We start from the raw sequence: 18,391 nt of genomic DNA on the forward strand, positions 1-18,391 counted from the left end.
TGCAGCGAAGAGGTTTTAAGAAACATTTTGTATGCGTTCACCATTTGTCATTTATTTTTTATTTTAACATTCTGTACATTTTTTTTTTTTTTTTTGCATTGTCTTTTTTTGTAATTGTGCTAATTTTTTAAACTTCTCCGTGGACCACTCTGTAGTTGCGTATGCTTTCCACTTCGTAGGGGTACATTTAAAAGTTTTCTTCTTGTCTGGACAAGAATTCCACCCACTGCACAAGCCGTAACACAATTACCGCTTCTCCATCCCCCTTATTCCCTGTCGTGTCGCAAAAATGGTCACGGTGAACAGCACAAACCCCCAAGTTGTGATCGAATCGTCAGGAGTCCCGACCATACGAACAAGTAGCATCACCTCCCCCGTGGTGTTAACCACACCCTTGGGAAAAAGCATGTATAGCAGCTATTCATACAGTAACCCAGTGTCCAGTTCGTATAGCTCACATAATGAGTGTGAATACAACTGGGAGAGGGTGTCCACCAAGCCATCACAAAGCACTCAGCATGGTGAGTACATGAAAACCTTTGAGGTGCCCACAGGGCTGTACTACGAAACGATGCCCTTAACAAGGAACACAAACAATATTTTTGAAGTAACTCCATCGAAGGAAGAATTGAACAAAATAAATTATAATCCCAGGATAGAGGTCTACTCGACTAGCAACTTTGTAATTATAATGATGGACTTACCAGGGGTGTCTAAAGAAAATTTAAAAGTCGAGTTAGAAAATGGGGTGCTAAAAATATTCGGCCACAAGTATAAGGTACCACTGGAGGAACTACAAACGGAACATGAATACCACACGAAAATAATTGAAAGAGTTGGTGAGTACTATTTTTGCAAGATGTTTCAGATGCCTCCAGTTTTTTCTGACGGGCAAAGTATATCCTGCACGTTGCGCGACGGCGAACTGACGCTCAAAATGTTGGCCTCCGAGTTGCGGCCGCAGAAGAGAGTCGTTGAGGTGCAGTCGTAATCGCGAGAGGTAGGCCCTGGGGCATGCGTAAGGGAATACACATATACATGAGTAACCACTATGGAGAGGCATTTTTCCCCCCCTTACATAAAAAAAGTTGCACCTGTGTTACATACATCTGCACCTTTTGACACACCCATGTGCGTGCCCTTTTTTTTTCATGTTCACTTTGAGGATGACTTTTTTCCATCCCATCCTTCTTCTTTTCACGGGTGGACCCTCATTCGACTGAGCTTCCCCAAACAGCAACGTTGAACAAAAAAACAAACAATGTTGAAAGAAGTCTGTAGTTGTGGTGGTTTCACAGGGCTGCACACGTACAGGTGCATACGAAGCGGTGCAGGTGGATTAATCCACGGTTAAAAAAAAAGTTCAACGATAGGGAGGCACTCCCCGTGGTACCCTCTTACTGCAGAGTAAAACACACCACATGGTGCCTCATTGCAATATTACCCCTCGTTCAACGGTGCCCATTTCACTGTGAACCGTTCCTTGTTCACCAAACTGTGCAGCAGAATTCTTTTCCTGAGCAAATTGAACTTGTCTCGAATTAGTTGGTGCTTCTGGTAGCACAGCTGGATGTCCTTCACCAAAGTGGTGTTTCTTTCAATCAGCGCTTTGCTCATATTCTGAATAGACGCATGGGATTTGACAAAATGTATAACGTCCACTCCTAACGAATGGATAATCCTTTTTTTAATTTTCTCAAATTTATTCTCATAGTAAGAATTCAAATCCAAGACGAAGTAATACACCTTTACGATATCTTCGAGGAAATTTATTTTCCCTTTTACATCGGTGGGAAGAGAGTCTAAGTTGATTTTTTTTTTTTTTAAATAATAATCCTTCACATGTATGTAGTCATTTTTTACTTTAATTAATTTTTTCAACAACATGGTGCAGGGTACATTGTCGTATTTTTTGGAATCTCCCTTAAGGACGTGCACCTTAATGTCGTTTATGAGTTTCTCTGGGTTTACTTGTTCGATGGTACTTCCAACACAGTAGTTGTATTTTTTGCAAGCGGCCGCACCGCTTTCTTCACACATTGGATTTCTCTTATGAATGTCTTTGCCGTCCTCATTGTCATTACTCTGTAAGATAACGAATACTTGTTTTAAAAAACTGATCTCCTCAGTCCTGTGAGCGTTGGGAGTGTGTTCCCCCACGTAGTTGCTGTCGCTATACATATGGGTGATCATTTTCCTGGATCCCATTGTGTGCTCACCGCTTTTCAACATGCTCACCCCTTTTGCACGCTCATCACGATTAAGAAATAGGTTGCATAGATTCCCCTTCCCTTGGTAAAAAATAAAATTCTTTTTTATCAAAGAGTTCATATAATCATTGCAGCGTGAATTCACATAAAAAGAAAGCATGTCCGCATACGTGTTCAAATCGATCGATTTGTCATCCATCACTTCGATGTTCATATAAAAATTTCTGAGTTTTGCCTGTCCAGGGATCTGGCATACTGCTTTACATTTTCTTTTCTGCCTTACTAGCAAATGGGTTCTGTTTGTTCCATGTGAATTGGCATTTGGGTTTCCCGGCTTGGTGAAAATTCTCACCTTGAAGCAATCATATATGAGGAACAAATTTTTATACAGTGAAGAGGTGAAGAAGCTAATGTTCCTGCTCATGAAAAGTTTTTCCTTCCTCTGGCTGTCCAGATTTATGTAGTGCGTGTAGAGGAGGTACACTTCACTAGGGGGGCGGTTCCCCTGCGAAATACTGCTGCTTCTATTGCTGTTGCTTCTGTTGTTGCTTCTGTTGTTGCTTCTGTTGTTGCTTCTGTTGTTGCTTCTGTTGTTGCTTCTGTTGTTGCTTTCCTGCACGACTACGGGGTGAAGAACGTACTGCACATCGTAGAGGGCGCTGGACTGTAGGCGGTCAAAGTTATCCGGAGATGAATCCAACTGGATAGCAGTGTTACGCGTTCCGCCGAAGAGCCCTCCGAAGGTACCACGGTTCAAGCGCTTCGTATGGTCCAACAGCAGATACGCGTAATAATCAAACTGGTAAAAGCTAATGGCCGCCTTAAAAATGGTGGTGCTCATGTAGAGCCCATTTTTGCACATCTCGTGAATCAGCTTGGCCGACAAGAAGTTTTTCAAATGGATGAGGTAAAATATTGCGTTCACAAATTTTACCCACACTAAGTGCAGATGTATAACCTTCTCGTTATTGAAACAAAGCAAGCTGTCGCTATTCAGGACAATCGTTTTCACGTTACTCATCCCCGTGTAGTATGCGTCAAAGTGGAGGACACTTAGCAGATGACATTGTATATTTACTTCGTCGTTTATTTGCTTTTCCAAAATTTCCTTTTCATCTTCATAGCAGGAGAAGAAATCATCCCGTTTGGTCATGTCCATATCGGATGTGTATGCTGATCTAGGGGAATGCTTATGTTTCCTCTTCTCATTAGTATCACCCTTTTTGGTGAACCTTTCTTTGAATACGGCCTTCTTCTTCTCCTTCTTTGGGGTCGTTAATTGGATGGTGTCAAATTTGGTCTCCTCCAAGTTTACCCCGCTTTGGTGTTGCTCATTGGGGGGGTCCCCCGGGGGGAAGGTGCCAACATTACCACCATCACCATTGTCATTTTCACCCCCCTGATGGTTGGCTTCCTCCACGTTGGTGCACTCCTTGGCTGCATCCCTCTGGGACATCTTCCCCATGAGGGATGCCATATCGTAGCTGCCACTCTTCACACGACGATAGTACTCATCGTATCGATCCCGGTTAACCAAATTGGCCAATTCTGATAACGTCAAATTTTCAAAAATAGCATTATCCTTCAAATGGAATATGCTAAAAAAAAAGGATTCTTTTTTTTTCTTCATGGATAAAAAATTTATCGCCTTTTTGAATGTATTTCCAGTATCCGTTTCGCTCTGTCCAGGCGTAGGTATGACTATATGGGGCGTAATAAAATAGTTTAGCAGGACGAAGGACACGTACCCGAACTTATCCGTGATGATTAGGAACACCAAGTGGTTGCAGTAGAGCAGGCCAATGCTGAGGTAGGAGGACCTCCTCATACAGTTGATCACGTAGGGAACGTAGGAAAAGGCGGTCCCGACGCGACGATCACCACGAACATTGGCAGTGACGCCCTCACCGTGATGCTCCCCACGGTTGAAACTCACCCACACGTCCTTTGCCCTGTACTCCCTCACGGAGACCCTCCGGAAGTGATCATAATGGGTGAGGAAATCCTCCGAAAATTCCTCATCCAGGTCGTCACCATCACCACGTTGCCCATCGGAAGGTTCCCCTTTGGTGGGTTTGCCTTTTTCCACCCCCCTTTGCCGAATCCTGTTCAGCTCATGCATTAGGAAGTAGCTCACATACCACTCGTTCGTGATTATCGGGGTGTATATTAATATGAGTCCATCTTTTAAAAGAACAAAGAGGCAGGTTTCTATCCAGGGGATATTTTCACTGGGGGCACCAAAGCAGTAATCTACTACGAGATTTTTGTACTTGTTCTTTTTAGCTAGCTGTTTCGTTTCTTTGCTTAGGTGGTGGTCATAGAAGAGATCTGTCCTACCTTTTGGTGAAACAACCGCTAAATCGCTACTTATGGGATGGTTGCTAGATGGAGTTTTTCCTGCCCCATCCGTGTCTAATCCGCTCATATTGGTATGCGCCTGTTCGTCATTTTGGCTTTGCTGGCAATTTCCTTTATCCTGATTGGAGGGAGGTTCTACCCCTTGAGCGTCATTACCATGGTAGTTTTGAAGGCCCCTCCTCTGCATCTGCTCAGTGCCACTCTCCCCCGACACGGCGTTTCCCAAGTGGACAGACGAATTGATCTTTTCCATTTTGTACAGCTCCCTCTTTATGTCTTCCACGTTTTCATTCCTCAACTTTCGACGAAGAACATCCATATCCGGAATGACGATTTTTACTTCCTCCCTGACTTTCCCCTCTACATTAATTAGGCGAATTACGGACTTAAATTTGAACGAGTAAAATTTAGATGCCTCCACATGCTCATACGTTAGTAGGGATATTACATGATCTGATTTATGAAACCACTCTGCTTTAATAATTTTTCTCTTCGATGGAATGGTCAGATGCTTGTTGTGTAGTAGGTACTCTCCTCGAATGGGTCCTTTTTTTTTTTTTTCTTTTTTTTTTATGAGAATAATTTCTTTGCTTGATAGGATGAATATGTCCTCTTCATTTGGGTCGACATGGATCTGGACATAGAACCCATCCACTTCGACGTCATAGTTCGGGATTTCCACCGTCATTTCTTCGTATGAGCAAGGGGCACTACTGTTCCCGTGTCGATGTGTTCCTATCACGACGTAACTGACTGGGAAGTGGGTTCGTTCATCCCTTGGTCCTCCTCCCCCGTTCAGTTCATCCTTTTGCTCGCTCAGGTTGTCTCCTCTTTTGAGATTTCCTTCCCGATGAGCACCGTCTCCCATGTCAAACTTTTCGCACCACTGTCTCAGGATGAAGTACGCGCTGCTGTGTCCCCGCCCGTTCGATTTGTTCAAACTGGGTAGAATTCCTCCAAGGTGGCAAGGGGGGCTACCACCATCGCCAACTTCACCTCCATCTTCACCACCACGACTAACTACCCCGCCAACTGGGCTAACCGACGAATCGGCCACAGTTGACCCCCGCCTGAGGTGGCAAAACTTCAAGTCTAAAAGATGATCATGCTTCTTCTTCTTGATCAGGTAGGACTCCTCGAAGGGGACATTTTTCTGCACGGAGTTAATCCTACTCTGGTTAATTGCCAGGAGGGCGTTTTCCAACACGTTCTCCGATGAGCCACGTGGATTCTGCCGTATCATTTTTTAGCTGGGATGTGTTCACAAGTGGGACGGAGAGGCCTGCGTAATCCGAGCGTACTCCTGGAATACGTAACTTTTTTTGTGCCCAAATGAACCTGTGCGGGGAAGACGCAGACCCCCCACATGGCTATACCTCGGCACGACTGCGTAAGTGTCCTCTCATTTGTGCCTCATAGCGGTTACTTCTTGGATGGGGGGTGGAAAATAAAGCCGAAGTGGGGCTACATGTATCGAAAGACCACTCCAACGACGGGTGGGGTGAGAACATAACGGAAAAAGAGTTGGCACTACGTTTTCCTTTCAACGGAGCGGAAGGTCACTAAGAATAAGTCGTTTGCAGCTATGTAAGAACCATGTAAAAGCGTGCATATGTGGTTATACGTGCGTGGGCAGGTAGGCATACACTCGACAGACCACCACATGACAAAACTGGTTCACCTCATGCAACGAGTGAACAAAAAAGCCCCATTCACTTCATTCATTTTTTTACTGTTTCCGCTTCTGTGTTCATGCAATATCTACCAAACGAAGTGGAGTGCCCCATTCGTTGGTCATTCCGTGTCGACTAGCGAACCCTTTATGTAGGTAATTTTTTTTTTTTTTTGTGAAAGAAAACGACACAGCAGCAGGTATGCCAAAATGGGAAAAAAGTCCGGAACCACGAACAGAAGCGGCAATATTGCTTTTGCGTAAATTTGCCGCTGTTTCCAGGGGGGATCTCCCCACCCCTTTCGCTTCATCTACCTTAAAATGGTTACCTATTTTTATGATTCCCTTTGGAGCGCTTATACCGTTGCTATGTCCGGTAGAAGCGCAAAACAAATTTAAAAAAAAAAAAGAAAAGGAGCCACGAATGGCACAGTTTTTAAAAGAGGCAAACACAAACGCAAAGGAAACGAATGAATAGGCTTGTTGTCAAACGGGTTCTCAAAAGGGGCGCTTCTACGTGAGCAGGCAACAGCTATATCGGCTATCAGCATACAGGGCCATATGAAGATGCCCCTACATATGTACAAAAAAAAAGAAAGGTGTGTGAAGGGGGAAGGGCCTAGAATGGGAACTAACATTCAGCTGGGAAGAACCATACAAAGAATGGGAGGAAGTGCTAATCGCGCTGACCGCGGTGCCATTAAAGACGTCAGCCAAATGTAGAGTCCCAGGAACTGCCTTCACTTGCTGCATTTACATTTTATTCCTCGCCACAGCCCACGGCGGATCAGGAGCACATCCATGCGGATCGCTTCCCTGTGCAGCTGTTACTGCAGGTAAAATGGGTCCACCTCCCAGTAGCCACCCTTGTACAAGATAAACCCCTCGTTGTTCACTGCAAAGGGGAGGAAAAAGCGTAAATGTGTATGAGCACATAAATTGAAGTCGCCATGTGGTGAGCTCTAAAACCGGGGGAAGCGTTGTTCTACTCCCGCCCCAACAGTGGAACTAAATTTCCCCCCCTCCCTGGCAACAATGTTCACGCGTCTGCCATGTAAAATTCCACCATCTTTTGGACACATGCTACATCACTATGAAGAGGCCCCCCCACCCGTTTCGCTTAAACGGAGGTTAACAGAAGTACGACCGTATGGAGGCAACACTCGGGGGGAGGACACACATCATAGAAGCATGACGAACACAGCCGTAAAAACCTACAGTAGTGAATTATCGCTTCGTCCGAGATGTACGACTCCGCTGAGAGGATGACCGACTTGGCTAGGTTACGCAGATCCTGCGAAAAAAAAAAAAAAAAAAAAAAAAATTGCACAATCCTTTATCATTGTTAGGGGGAGTGAAAGGAGGAGTGGCGAGGCGGGGCACAGATAGCTACGATAAGACCTCCCGAAAAAAGACCAACTAGAGGACCCCTCCACTTCGCTGCGCACCGCACCGCACCGCTCCGAACCCACCTTGTTGAAAATTTTATTTTGGCCATTCTTCACCATCTGAATGATGCCCTCCTTGAAAACGTTCGAAATGGCAGCGACCGACTTGCCCTTCTTCACCTTCTTGCTGGTCGGTTTTTCTTTAAAATTTAGCGTTTTCAAGTAGGAAGGGTAAAAAATGGTTTTCTGGTAAATTTCCACGACCTCCTTCGCATGGTACAGCGTTACGACGTTGGAAAGGTCTCCTCTTGCCCTCGCTTGGCACAGACGAATTAAAGATTCCAATTGCCTTATGGTGATGGGGGAGCTTATATGACTTTCTGTAGCAGAGAGACTTCGTAAATGCAGGTAGAATTTTCTTATGTATTTTTTAGCTGGATCAGACAGGGTGGGGAAGATACATTTCCTGCAGTATTTTATGAAGACCCCGAGGAGCTCCACCGGTAGGTAACTACGTTCATTGATTTGTTTACACTTGTTCAGTAGGTCATTTTTTAGGGAAAACATATCCTCATCATTGCGTTCACTGTCATCGCTGTGGTCGCTTCCATCGCTGCTATGATCACCCGATTGATCCGCATGGTTAGCATCTTTTTCGTGGACACCTTTTTCGTGTACCCCCCATGGGTTTCCTTCCCGTTCCTTTCTTCTTTTTTTTTTTTTTTTCCTTTTTCCCCTTTGCATCATAGGTGGAGTTAATGAGGTAATTAGAAATTTGGTAGTCTTTCTCCTCCGACATTTTATCCGTTAGTAGGAAGACTAGATCGAAGCGACTTAACAAGGGGAAGGGAATTTTTATATTTTCAAAAACGGTTTTGTTGTAGTTGTATTTTCCTTCCTTCGGGTTGGATGCCGCAATGATGGAACACCTTGTCTTGAGATTGCAGACGATCCCAGCTTTGCTTATGTTAATGCACTGACTTTCCATGCACTCAAGGAAGGACTGCTGATCGGTTAGTGAAATTTTATCCAACTCATCGATACAGCATATGCCCTTATCTGATAGAACTAGTGCACCTCCTTCCAGGGAGTACTCATTGTTTGTGGGGTCCTTAAATGCACATGCAGTTAATCCGTTAATACTGGTAGACGTGCTGCAAATGAATAGACTATTTTCTATAATGTTACTTACGTATTGAAGAATTCTACTTTTTCCTAACCCTGGATCTCCTATCAGTAGGTTGTGTATATTTCCTCTTCTCTTTATTTGCTTGTACTCATCGTATATTGTTTTTCCTCCGAGGAGGCTCAAAAGAATTCCTGCTTTTATGTAACTGCTCATTATAATGCGGGGACAAAGAGAAGCTACGAGAAGGTAGAACTTGTTCTTTCCGTATTTGTGCATGTCTTTTATAAACTCTAGGACGTTCTCGTCGAACTGCGTTGTCTTCTTCAAATGGTGCTCACCGTTCGGGTTGTTCGGGTTGTTTGGGTCGTCTGGGTGGGTTGCCTGCCCCGGCTGGTTCATCCCGTTAGGGTCGGATGGCCAGCCAAGTTCGTCCATCTCCCCCCCACCGCCGTAGTCGCCTTTCTCCCTTTTCCTCTTCCGTTCAACCCCCAAGGTTTCCTCATCGATGTAGTCCCCGTACATGTACAGTTCGTCGTCATCCAATTGGCAATCCTGCAACATTGAGGAGGTCCCTCTGTTAGTGCCCCCTCCCGCAGGGGGGTCTTTCCCGTTTTTTCTTTTCTCCCCGTTGGAAGTGGTAGCCTTTTCCACTGAGTCATGAACTCGGGACGTTCCATTTTGGCTCTCCCCCGAAGTGGTAGTTACATCTTCGCTTAGCATCTCCCCAATACCTTCACAAATTAGCTCCTCGTAGGTATTCATTTCGATGGAGTTATTCACCGTACTGGCGTCAAAGGAGACGTTCGTTTTAGCCTTAACGTCTATTTCGCTCGTGGCGTCATAATTTGCCCCCCCTATGGGCCTATAACATTGAGTGGAAGCGGGTACTTCCTTATTCCCAATGTGGGATAAGCTTCTGAGGTGTGTTCCAGCTGGGGCGTCTCCAATGAAGGAAGGCTTATTTCTACACGTGGGATCCCCCTCTTTTTCCCCGTCCAGCTTATCCACATTTGCACCTCTCCCATCACAACCGTAGAGGAGCATCTTTTTTTCAATTTTATCAACGTAGGATTCCCAAAGCAGAGAATTGTAAAGCTTGTTCTTTGTGTCCTTGATTTTTTCAAAGTTGAAGGAGCTGTTGTTCAGGTACTTTTTCGATGACAGGGGGAAAATGGAAAGGCAATCTACGTACATATTATATATGGAATTCTTCCCATTAATGAAATAGCTATTATTGTAGGAGATGACCTTGAGGATTCCCACTACTTCGACATAATTCCCTGGGACACAAGAGTTTATAAAAAATTTAGACACTTCCAATGTGACCGTTAAATTTTTTACATTAGAATCTCCCACCTCATTCATGCTATTTAACATTTTTTTATTTTCCTTCAAAATAATTTTTTGATATTCTACCGATTTGGCTGATTCCCTAATTGGCTGAAAATGGTAACTTTCACACTCCCCGTTTGGACATTTCTTGGGGGTATCATATTTACCGTCTGTGAATTCTATCTGGATGACGCCTTTACATTTTTCGCACATAAAGTCAAGTTTGGTAATTAGCAACTGTATGGGGGATACTCTTAAGACACTTCCTCGTAGACTTATCAGTTGATTGACTTTTTCACTTTTCAGGTCCTCAAATTTATTTAGCTTATTCCAGTTGTATATGTAGATGGTAATTCTGTTTGTTAGAAAGTACGTCTTGAAGAATTCAGACTCCTTGTAGCGGTCACACTTGAGTTCGTTGATTAGCGGGTCGTCATTTTCGAAGTCGCTGATTTCGTCTCGGTTGATGAAGGAGCTGCGTAGGGAGGTGCTGGAGCGCATACCGATGTTATCACGCTTTTTAAAATTACCGCCTCTTTCGGGGTGATCCCCACCTATGGGCTTATCCTTCTTCATGTTATTGGCACTGTGCCCGGTTGTGTTGCACAGATCGTCCCCCCCCACAGGAACCTCCTCCGGAAGCACCTCCCCTATGTGCAGCATCTTACACAACAACAAGTGCAAAGCCAACTTCATGAACTTCAAAACGATTTCTGGGTTCTTCTTCAGCTCGTGCAAATACACCTCATTATTCGGAGGGGGATTTCTGCTCATCAATTTTTTGTTGTCCAGGAAGAACTCTAAGTTCAGGACGATTTCCTTGTCTACGTTGAAGAGGCTCTTCCAGTTGTTCTTGAAGAAGCTCACCCAGCTTAGGATCAGCGTCTTAACCTCCTCTGCGAGGGGTGTATACATACATATATATATATATATGTGGACAATTAGGGGGTGTATTCAAGCACATAAACATGTGTTTGTTTGCATCTAATTCACAGGTGGGCCGCCGCCCTTGTCTTACCATTCAGCTCCGACTGGTTAAAGTAAAGGTGCACCAGGGTATCCATTTCGTCCTCGTCCGAAGTTGTGCTCAGTTTTCCCTATTTTTTTTTCCCCCTCTTCCTTTTTGCTTCTTTCCCCTGTTGGGATTAGTCCTTCCCACTGGAAAGGGGAATCTGCTTGGGGAACCTTACATACATGCACATACAAAGCAGCCCCTCCTTCCTCATCAGCGTGAATTGTACCCTTCGATCATACAAGAGAAAAAAAAAAATAATAATAAAATAAGCACTTTATAAAAAATATGTACTTGAAAGGGTGAGGCAAATTTTTTGGCTTGTTCAGTTGTACGTGTGTACGTACATGGGATAGGGGTGCAGTAGCATACCGTGCGCTCCTTTTTTTTTGCTACAACATAAAAAAAAAAAAAAAAAAGGCACGTACTGTTCAGTGTACTGCGCATGTGCAACTGCTCCCCCAACGAACGGGTTCCTCTGGGCTGAATGGACAATTTCCAGTGCGCCGCAAGCACATACCTATTCATACACAAACATATGTTTTCCCTTACATGCAGATCCCTTTTTATCTTTTTCCTTTTTGCCCGCACCTTCATCCGTGCATACAAAAGGTGTGATCTTTTTAAAATCCTTTTTTTTTTACCAAACGATAAAAGAGAAGAAGAGAGAGAGAGAAAAAAAAGAATGCAGCTTGTTGGAACGTTACTTTGTTTTTCCAATGGGGGGTAGTGGTTCTGTTCGATTCGCAGGGGCGCTAGGTGTGGTGTGAAGATGGGTAAGGGGAACCTCATAAGGGAAGGTATCTGTGCGGTTGCTAAGTGGTTCACCAGCCGATGGAAAAATTACTCATCGGTGAATACATGTAGGGCTACTCTGCGTGACTAGGTCCCTCACGTTTGCCTTTTTTTAAGCCCACTTTTTTTCGCTCTGCACCCGTTGGACATCGCCCCAAAATGGAAAGGTCCTCGAATGGACCACCAGTTTTTTACATCCCCAAGGAAATCTCCATTTAGATATTCCATGTGAAAAATACTTTCTACTTTTACCACTTAACTTGGGGAAATTTACCAGGGGGATAAACATCTCCCTGGACCTTTTACAACTTCGAATTGTCCCCCTTTTTTTTTTTTTTTTTTTTTTATTTCATTGTTCCAATGATGGGAGGCGAAAAGAACATCTTTGGAGGAACATCGTACAGTGAGAACCATTGCGGCTTTACAAAAATGATAGTCCCACTTTTGCATGTATAGTGTCCTCAACAATTCCCCTAGCAGGGTAAAATTGATAAGGTGAATAAGGGAGAGCATATACGAAGGCAAACACATAGGATGGGCATACAATGCATACGTATACATGCCGCCTATTTGTTCCTATTCGTTCCTATTTAGTACTTTTTTCCTTTTATTTTTTGGTGGGCGGAAAAGGTTTACACATGGAGAAGGCATAGGCATTATATCACCATTTTGCGCTTCCTCATTGGCGTACACTTTTTCCTGTTGCCCCGCCCGCATGCAGAGAAATGTAACACACTTGCCACATGGCACTGCCGTGGTTAAGTCGTGGGTGAAAAGAGAGGACCGCGATCGACAGTACGAGTATGCATGAGGGCATGCCAAGAACAGCGTGTACAAATGATTACATGCATACGCCTACGTACAAGAACGTACATACGCATATGTGAAGTGTACACATATATATACACGCGGAGGGGGGGAAATGAAATCGGCCAGGCAGCAGCGCCCTTCGCACGATCCATATATTATGCATTACTTGCGCAGCGTGAACGTCCTCACGGAGGATACCACGTGCCGCACATGGCCAAACCTGCATACATACCCCTAGCTTTCACTTTTTTTTTTTTTTTTTCTTAACGCAGCTAAATCGCATTACCCCATATTGCCATTTTTTTCCAACTGGTAAATACATGGTCAGTCCATTCACCATTTTGAAAATTGAAAAAAAAAAAAAAAAAAAAATCCTTCCAGTGAACGTAGGGCATTGTAATTTTCTCTTCATTCTCATTTGCTTATCCTTATACATGCGCTTTTAATTTTATTAAGAAAAAACGGGAAAGGCAAGTTTTTATGCGAAACCACGTGAAGAGAAGAAAACAATCGAAGTGAAATAATTAAGCGAACAGTCATACGAGTGGCCGTACGAATAATTAACCGTTTTGTTAATCCCTCGCATGAAAAAAAAATATATAAAAATGCGCAGAAGGAACATATTTTTTCCATATGCTAAAAGAATATATGCCAAAAGAGCATAGCCACTCCACCCTCATACGAAGGATAATTATACTTTATATATAACGTGCAAGTGAACCACTGGAAGATTATTCCTTTTTTTTTTTTTTTTTTACATACTCAAATTTTTCAAAAGGGGGAAGGCTGCCCTTCCAGGCGAAAATGTCAAAGCGCGTGAATTACTATGAAGTTCTAGGGGTTCCTCAAGATGCCGACTTAAGCATAATTAAAAAGTCCTATAGGACCTTGGCCATGAAGTGGCACCCTGGTAAGACCACAAGAGGCTGGCAGTGAAATAGCAATCGAAGGACAAACGAGTGACAGCCGATTGGCAATACTCTCTGAGGGACGCCTTTTTTTGTAGGCCCCTCCTGCGTGACGTGATTTTTGTGCATGTGGAGAATACCTCCCTGTGAGTTCCTTCACGAGGAAGCGTTCACCCGTTTGCTGCTTTTATCTGCTTTCCCATTTTTGGGCGCACGATGTTATAACAATTTTGCGTGAAATGTGTGCACGTGTATGTTGCCTAGGCTGATCACATCGATTAGGCCACAAAAGTGAAAAATGCAGCCTCCCTCCAAGGGATTCATAAACTGACTGCTAAACCAAAAAATGTGTATGTTCTTTGTGTTTTTCTTTTTTCCCTAGACAAGAACCCAAACAATAAGGCCGAGGCTACCGAGAAGTTCAAGCAAATTTCGGAGGCCTACGAAGTGCTGTCCGACCCCAAGAGAAGGAGAAAATATGATCGTAAGGAAATTGAGTGTTGGAAAAAATGCCCATGTGTAAAGCTGCCTTGTGCGTTTTTTCGAATTAACAGAGGGGGTTAACATGCTTGGCCGTGTCCCTAACTCACATATATTTCCTACTTTACAACTCTTCCTTCTCCCCCCTTTCAGTGTACGGAACGGATGAGAATTACATGCCGGACGAGAATGACGAATTTTCCAACTTTCACAAGAATTTCGGTTTCAATGATGCGCAGAGGATATTTGAAATGTTCTTTGGAGATTCCACTCCTTTTGGGAATGATTCCTTTTTTAGTGAAGTCATGGGTTCCTCCTTTGGTGACAGTCGAAGAGGAAGAATGGGGAGATCCAATGACCCTTTCGATAACTTCTTTGGGTCTTCCTTTAACATCTCCTTTGGCTCATCCAACTTTGACAGTAAGTGCACAAAGCGGTGGCAGGTCACACCAAACAAGGGGAAAAAAAAAAAAAACAATGGGACAAATGGACAAGGAAATTCTTATTCCCATGTGTCTTCCTATATGCATAACCAATGGTTCATTTTTTTTTTTTTTTTCTGACCAGATTTCATGGATGGAGGCTCCAGCTTCACGTCCGTAGAAACCTCAACGTCCAACGGAGGCAAATTTAAAAATCGATTTGTAAAAACGTCCACGTCAAAGACAACCTCCATTGTTAACGGAAAGCGAGTCACAAGAATTGAGACAGTGAAGACGTTGCCCAACGGGACCATCGAGAGGACCGTGACTGAGCGTGAAGAAGACGGAAGAGGCAACGTTAACGTCAGGCAACTACCAGCGCACGAAATGAGAAGAAACAAAAGATGAGAGGTCAATTATCCCCCTGAAGGGAACATTCGAAGGGAAAAAAAAATGAAAAAAAAAAATAAATAAAAAACGGAAAAATGGCAAAACATCTCCATATCATGAACTACTCATCCCTTTCATGAACACCGGACTTGTTATATCTTCCCGAATGATCTCTTCACCCTGGTTGATCCACCCAACGTGTACATAATTAACATAACGTGGATGTGAGTAAAACCCGAAGCGGCGCGCAAGTGCACGACTCCTTTTTGATGTGGCAAAGGTGCGCCTGCGCTGAACACATCCGTTCTATTCCGCAGTTGCATATGTTGCCTGTAAGTAACATTACCAGAGATGACCCACCCAGAATTAGCCACTTGTCCATGTTACTCATTAAAGCTTCTTTTCCGAAATGTTTCTTACAACTCTAAATTTGAAAAAAAAAAAAAAAAAAAAAAAAAAAAAGAATAAAAAAAAAAAAAGTACAACACTGTGCGGTAATAATTTACATGTTGATTTATTACACATCATGCATTGCACATTTTTTACCGGTTATTTTTTTTATTTTATTTTTTTTTTTTTAATTTCCTCCTCCATTTTTTTATAGAATGGTTCCATGTTATGTCATGTGAAGGTGTGCACAGCTGCGCAAGAATTAGGCCCACCGCGTCAGTGTAATGGTGTGTATATATACATGTACACGGGCATACATATATATATATATATATTTATATTTATAAATGCTTGCGTACATACCTGTGCCAGTGCCTCCCCCAAGGGTCACATGCTCGTATGTGTGGACACGCGCAGACGGCGGTATATTGACGTACACATTGTATTATGTTAAAGGTAAACAGCCTTTTTCTTTTTTTTAAATTCATATGTACCAGCTACACATCGCAAGGGGGCACTACTTGTGTGTGAGACCAATTCGCCAAAAGAGTGACGCCAGTTAGACATGTGCTTATATGGGCGTAATCGGAGTTGTTCCTTGGATGTGGGTCCCCCTTACGTTACTCCCCTTTTTTTTTTTTTTTATTTCATTTTTTCATGGCGGTAAGGGAAGAAAACACCTGCGAATTGTGCTCTTTTCCATTATCAATTTTTTTTTTTTTATTTTAATGAAGTGGATTTTACCCTGATTACTGTGTGAACGCCCAGGTGTGCATGCATTCTATATGAATGAACACACACACACAGGCGGACACCTCTATATGCTTCATCCTCTACTTATAAACGGTTGGGTACGTGCATGAATGCTCCAACCACACAATCAAACATTCCTTTCTTTTTTTTTTATTCCAAACGTTACAATAATTAAACGCGAAATGCGAAGATATAAGACGTTACTCACACATGATGCGAAAAAAAAAAAAAGTGTAAAATAACTCAGTCGAAGGGGTGAAGAAGCTTGGTGGTTACTTCTCCCCTCTCTAGTGTTGTTATCTTCCCGGTTGCACGTTCGGCAGGGTGCAGGGAGAATCCATTTTGGAAAAATATTTGTTGGGACAAATTGTTAGACAGGTTAAAAAAAAAAAAAAAAAAAAAAAAACACTCCTTATAGGGGATTATCCCTCTTTGTACTGCCACCCGCTGTGCGTGTCCAATCTGTGTTGCATTAAAAAGCGAGCCACACATGCATAAGTATGCTACCGTTAAAGGTAAGCTTCGATGTAAGTTTACTGTTTCGTTTGCCCTTGTGGAGGCATTGCCCCCTCATAGTAGTTCTCCTTATACTTGCGCAGCATCTTCGAAATGTGGGGGTCTCCAGGAGGTTCCTCCCTATGTTGCCCTTCCCCATGTTGCGCTTCTCCTGGTTGTGCTTCCCCTGACTTGGTTTCCCCCGACTCGTGGCAGAAATACTTGTAATAGTTTAAAGAGGGGTACTTATTAATCATAACCTTTAGCATAGCCTGAGCTCGCAAGTCGTTCTTCTCTACATACCGATGAATCAACTCATCGGCCAGCATCTGCAGGGGATCCATGAGGGGGATGAGGTCGTCCTTCTCAGGTTTCCTATCGTAGGGGTAGAGAGCCATCCTACGGGCTACACAAATGGCTTTAAAAATTTGAATTTGCTGCTTCCTCGTGGTGAAATTTATTTTACGTGGTAAAATGAGACCATTTTCTCCAATGAAGTGGTGTAACAAATGAGTGTGTCTCCATATAAAGGGGCACCTCAAATTAAGTAATTTCTTTCTATCAACCCCTGGGTTCCAATACTTTTCACTTTTGTCATTACAGACAATTGATTCCCCCGAATTGGAATCCTTATCCAATCCGATGTGGGCACTATATTCCCCTGAGTAGGGGTTATACAATCTGTACTGCTCCTTAAGGGACCGCTTAATAGAGCGCCTTTGCTTTTTCACCTCCACCATGGTAGCCACTTTGGTATACTCACTAAATTCAAAAACGATTTCCCTCCTCATGTCGGTTACTTCTTTGAAAGGATTCCAATAAGGATCTATATATATATCCTTATAATTCAAATGGGATATGTTTTTTTTTTTTTCATCAATTCTTTTAAATATATCTCTAGTCAATTTTATTTCTTCTCTGCTTAGCTCTTCTATCACTGGAGACACATCATACTCCACGCTGTTTTTGTCCACCTGCTTTTTCTTCCTGTAGATTTCTTCTAGGCATTCGTCGAATAGCGCGTTGCTGGACGTTTCTTTGGAGACCTTAATATCTTCCAGGGTAGTTGCACTAAGTGGCTTCACCGCGTCATTCGACGTGGCCTGCTTCACATTCTTGCTTCCACTGTGGAGTCGCTTGCAGAGGGGGAATATACCTCCACTCCTGCGCGTAGTGCGTCCCCCTGGCACCAGCATACAAGGCAGGACACCCCGCGAAAGCATCTTCCTAGTAGGGGCCATTCTTCACCTTGTGGGTAGCAAGGCAGTGAGAGATATTACCCCAGTTGACTTATTGTTACACACCTGGGTGGAATGAGCGCACTGAGAGACGTGCTGAATTGAATACGGAGCGGATCATCCTTAAAGCATATTCCCCCTAGGCCTAACCATTCAACAGCGTGCCGTTTCTTACCAGTGCTATGCTGTGGCTGGTGGAGCTTTTCCCCCCTATTGGGGCGAACCCGTTTGGCAAGCAGCACATACAAACTGTATGCTTTTGTTCGACAGGCGTCCTCTCTTCTTCGATTCTTCGACTGGCGTTATCGCCTGTTCGTTCAGCAGGGGTCCTCGCTTCTTCGATAGTTCGATTCGCATCCTCGCCTTTCCGTTCGTTCCTTCTTCTTTCCCCTTGCGGCATCAGGGTGGCATCAGTATCTCCCCACTGTGCGCCCTCACGTGGTCATTTTTTTTTTTTTTTTTTTTCACGAAGAACTGCTAAGGTTCGTCGCAAACCGTGTCACCAGATGAGAAGCCGCGTTTTATCCCACCGGAAAGTTTTCCACAGATAGGTGCAGTGCGTGCCTCCCTGGCAGAATTTCTCGCCCAACATTTTGGGCAATGCAC

General features: G+C 43.6%; 5 protein-coding genes across 5 annotated transcripts; 2 read left to right on the forward strand and 3 right to left on the reverse strand.

Annotated features, from left to right (window-relative positions):
* Window positions 1–289: 289 nt before the first annotated feature.
* On the forward strand, window positions 290–991 carry PCOAH_00007410 (Heat shock protein; the record flags this gene model as incomplete). The annotated part of the gene is made up of 1 exon (XM_020057551.1): window positions 290–991. One exon carries the CDS (start codon window positions 290–292, stop codon window positions 989–991), a length of 702 nt encoding a protein of 233 aa, XP_019913153.1.
* A 449-nt stretch (window positions 992–1,440) lies between these two features.
* Window positions 1,441–5,814, reverse strand: PCOAH_00007420 (Uncharacterized protein; the record flags this gene model as incomplete). Its single annotated transcript, XM_020057552.1, has 1 exon — window positions 1,441–5,814. One exon carries the CDS (start codon window positions 5,812–5,814, stop codon window positions 1,441–1,443), a length of 4,374 nt encoding a protein of 1,457 aa, XP_019913060.1.
* Window positions 5,815–7,070: 1,256 nt separating this feature from the next.
* PCOAH_00007430 (Minichromosome mainoenance protein) lies at window positions 7,071–11,156 on the reverse strand (the record flags this gene model as incomplete). The annotated part of the gene is made up of 5 exons (XM_020057553.1): window positions 7,071–7,138; window positions 7,462–7,537; window positions 7,716–8,244; window positions 8,297–10,988; window positions 11,111–11,156. The coding sequence occupies 5 exons, from the start codon at window positions 11,154–11,156 to the stop codon at window positions 7,071–7,073; spliced, it is 3,411 nt and encodes a 1,136-aa protein (XP_019913315.1).
* A 2,357-nt stretch (window positions 11,157–13,513) lies between these two features.
* Window positions 13,514–15,015, forward strand: PCOAH_00007440 (Heat shock protein DnaJ; the record flags this gene model as incomplete). The annotated part of the gene is made up of 4 exons (XM_020057554.1): window positions 13,514–13,619; window positions 14,000–14,101; window positions 14,251–14,517; window positions 14,665–15,015. 4 exons carry the CDS (start codon window positions 13,514–13,516, stop codon window positions 14,925–14,927), a joined length of 738 nt encoding a protein of 245 aa, XP_019913214.1.
* Window positions 15,016–16,585: 1,570 nt separating this feature from the next.
* Window positions 16,586–18,142, reverse strand: PCOAH_00007450 (Ribosomal protein S18; the record flags this gene model as incomplete). Its single annotated transcript, XM_020057555.1, has 2 exons — window positions 16,586–17,683; window positions 18,032–18,142. 2 exons carry the CDS (start codon window positions 18,140–18,142, stop codon window positions 16,586–16,588), a joined length of 1,209 nt encoding a protein of 402 aa, XP_019913115.1.
* Between the last annotated feature and the right edge of the window lie 249 nt (window positions 18,143–18,391).

Source organism: Plasmodium coatneyi, chromosome 4, assembly GCF_001680005.1.
Source record: "Plasmodium coatneyi strain Hackeri chromosome 4, complete sequence".
NCBI classification, from domain to species: Eukaryota; Apicomplexa; class Aconoidasida; order Haemosporida; family Plasmodiidae; genus Plasmodium; species Plasmodium coatneyi.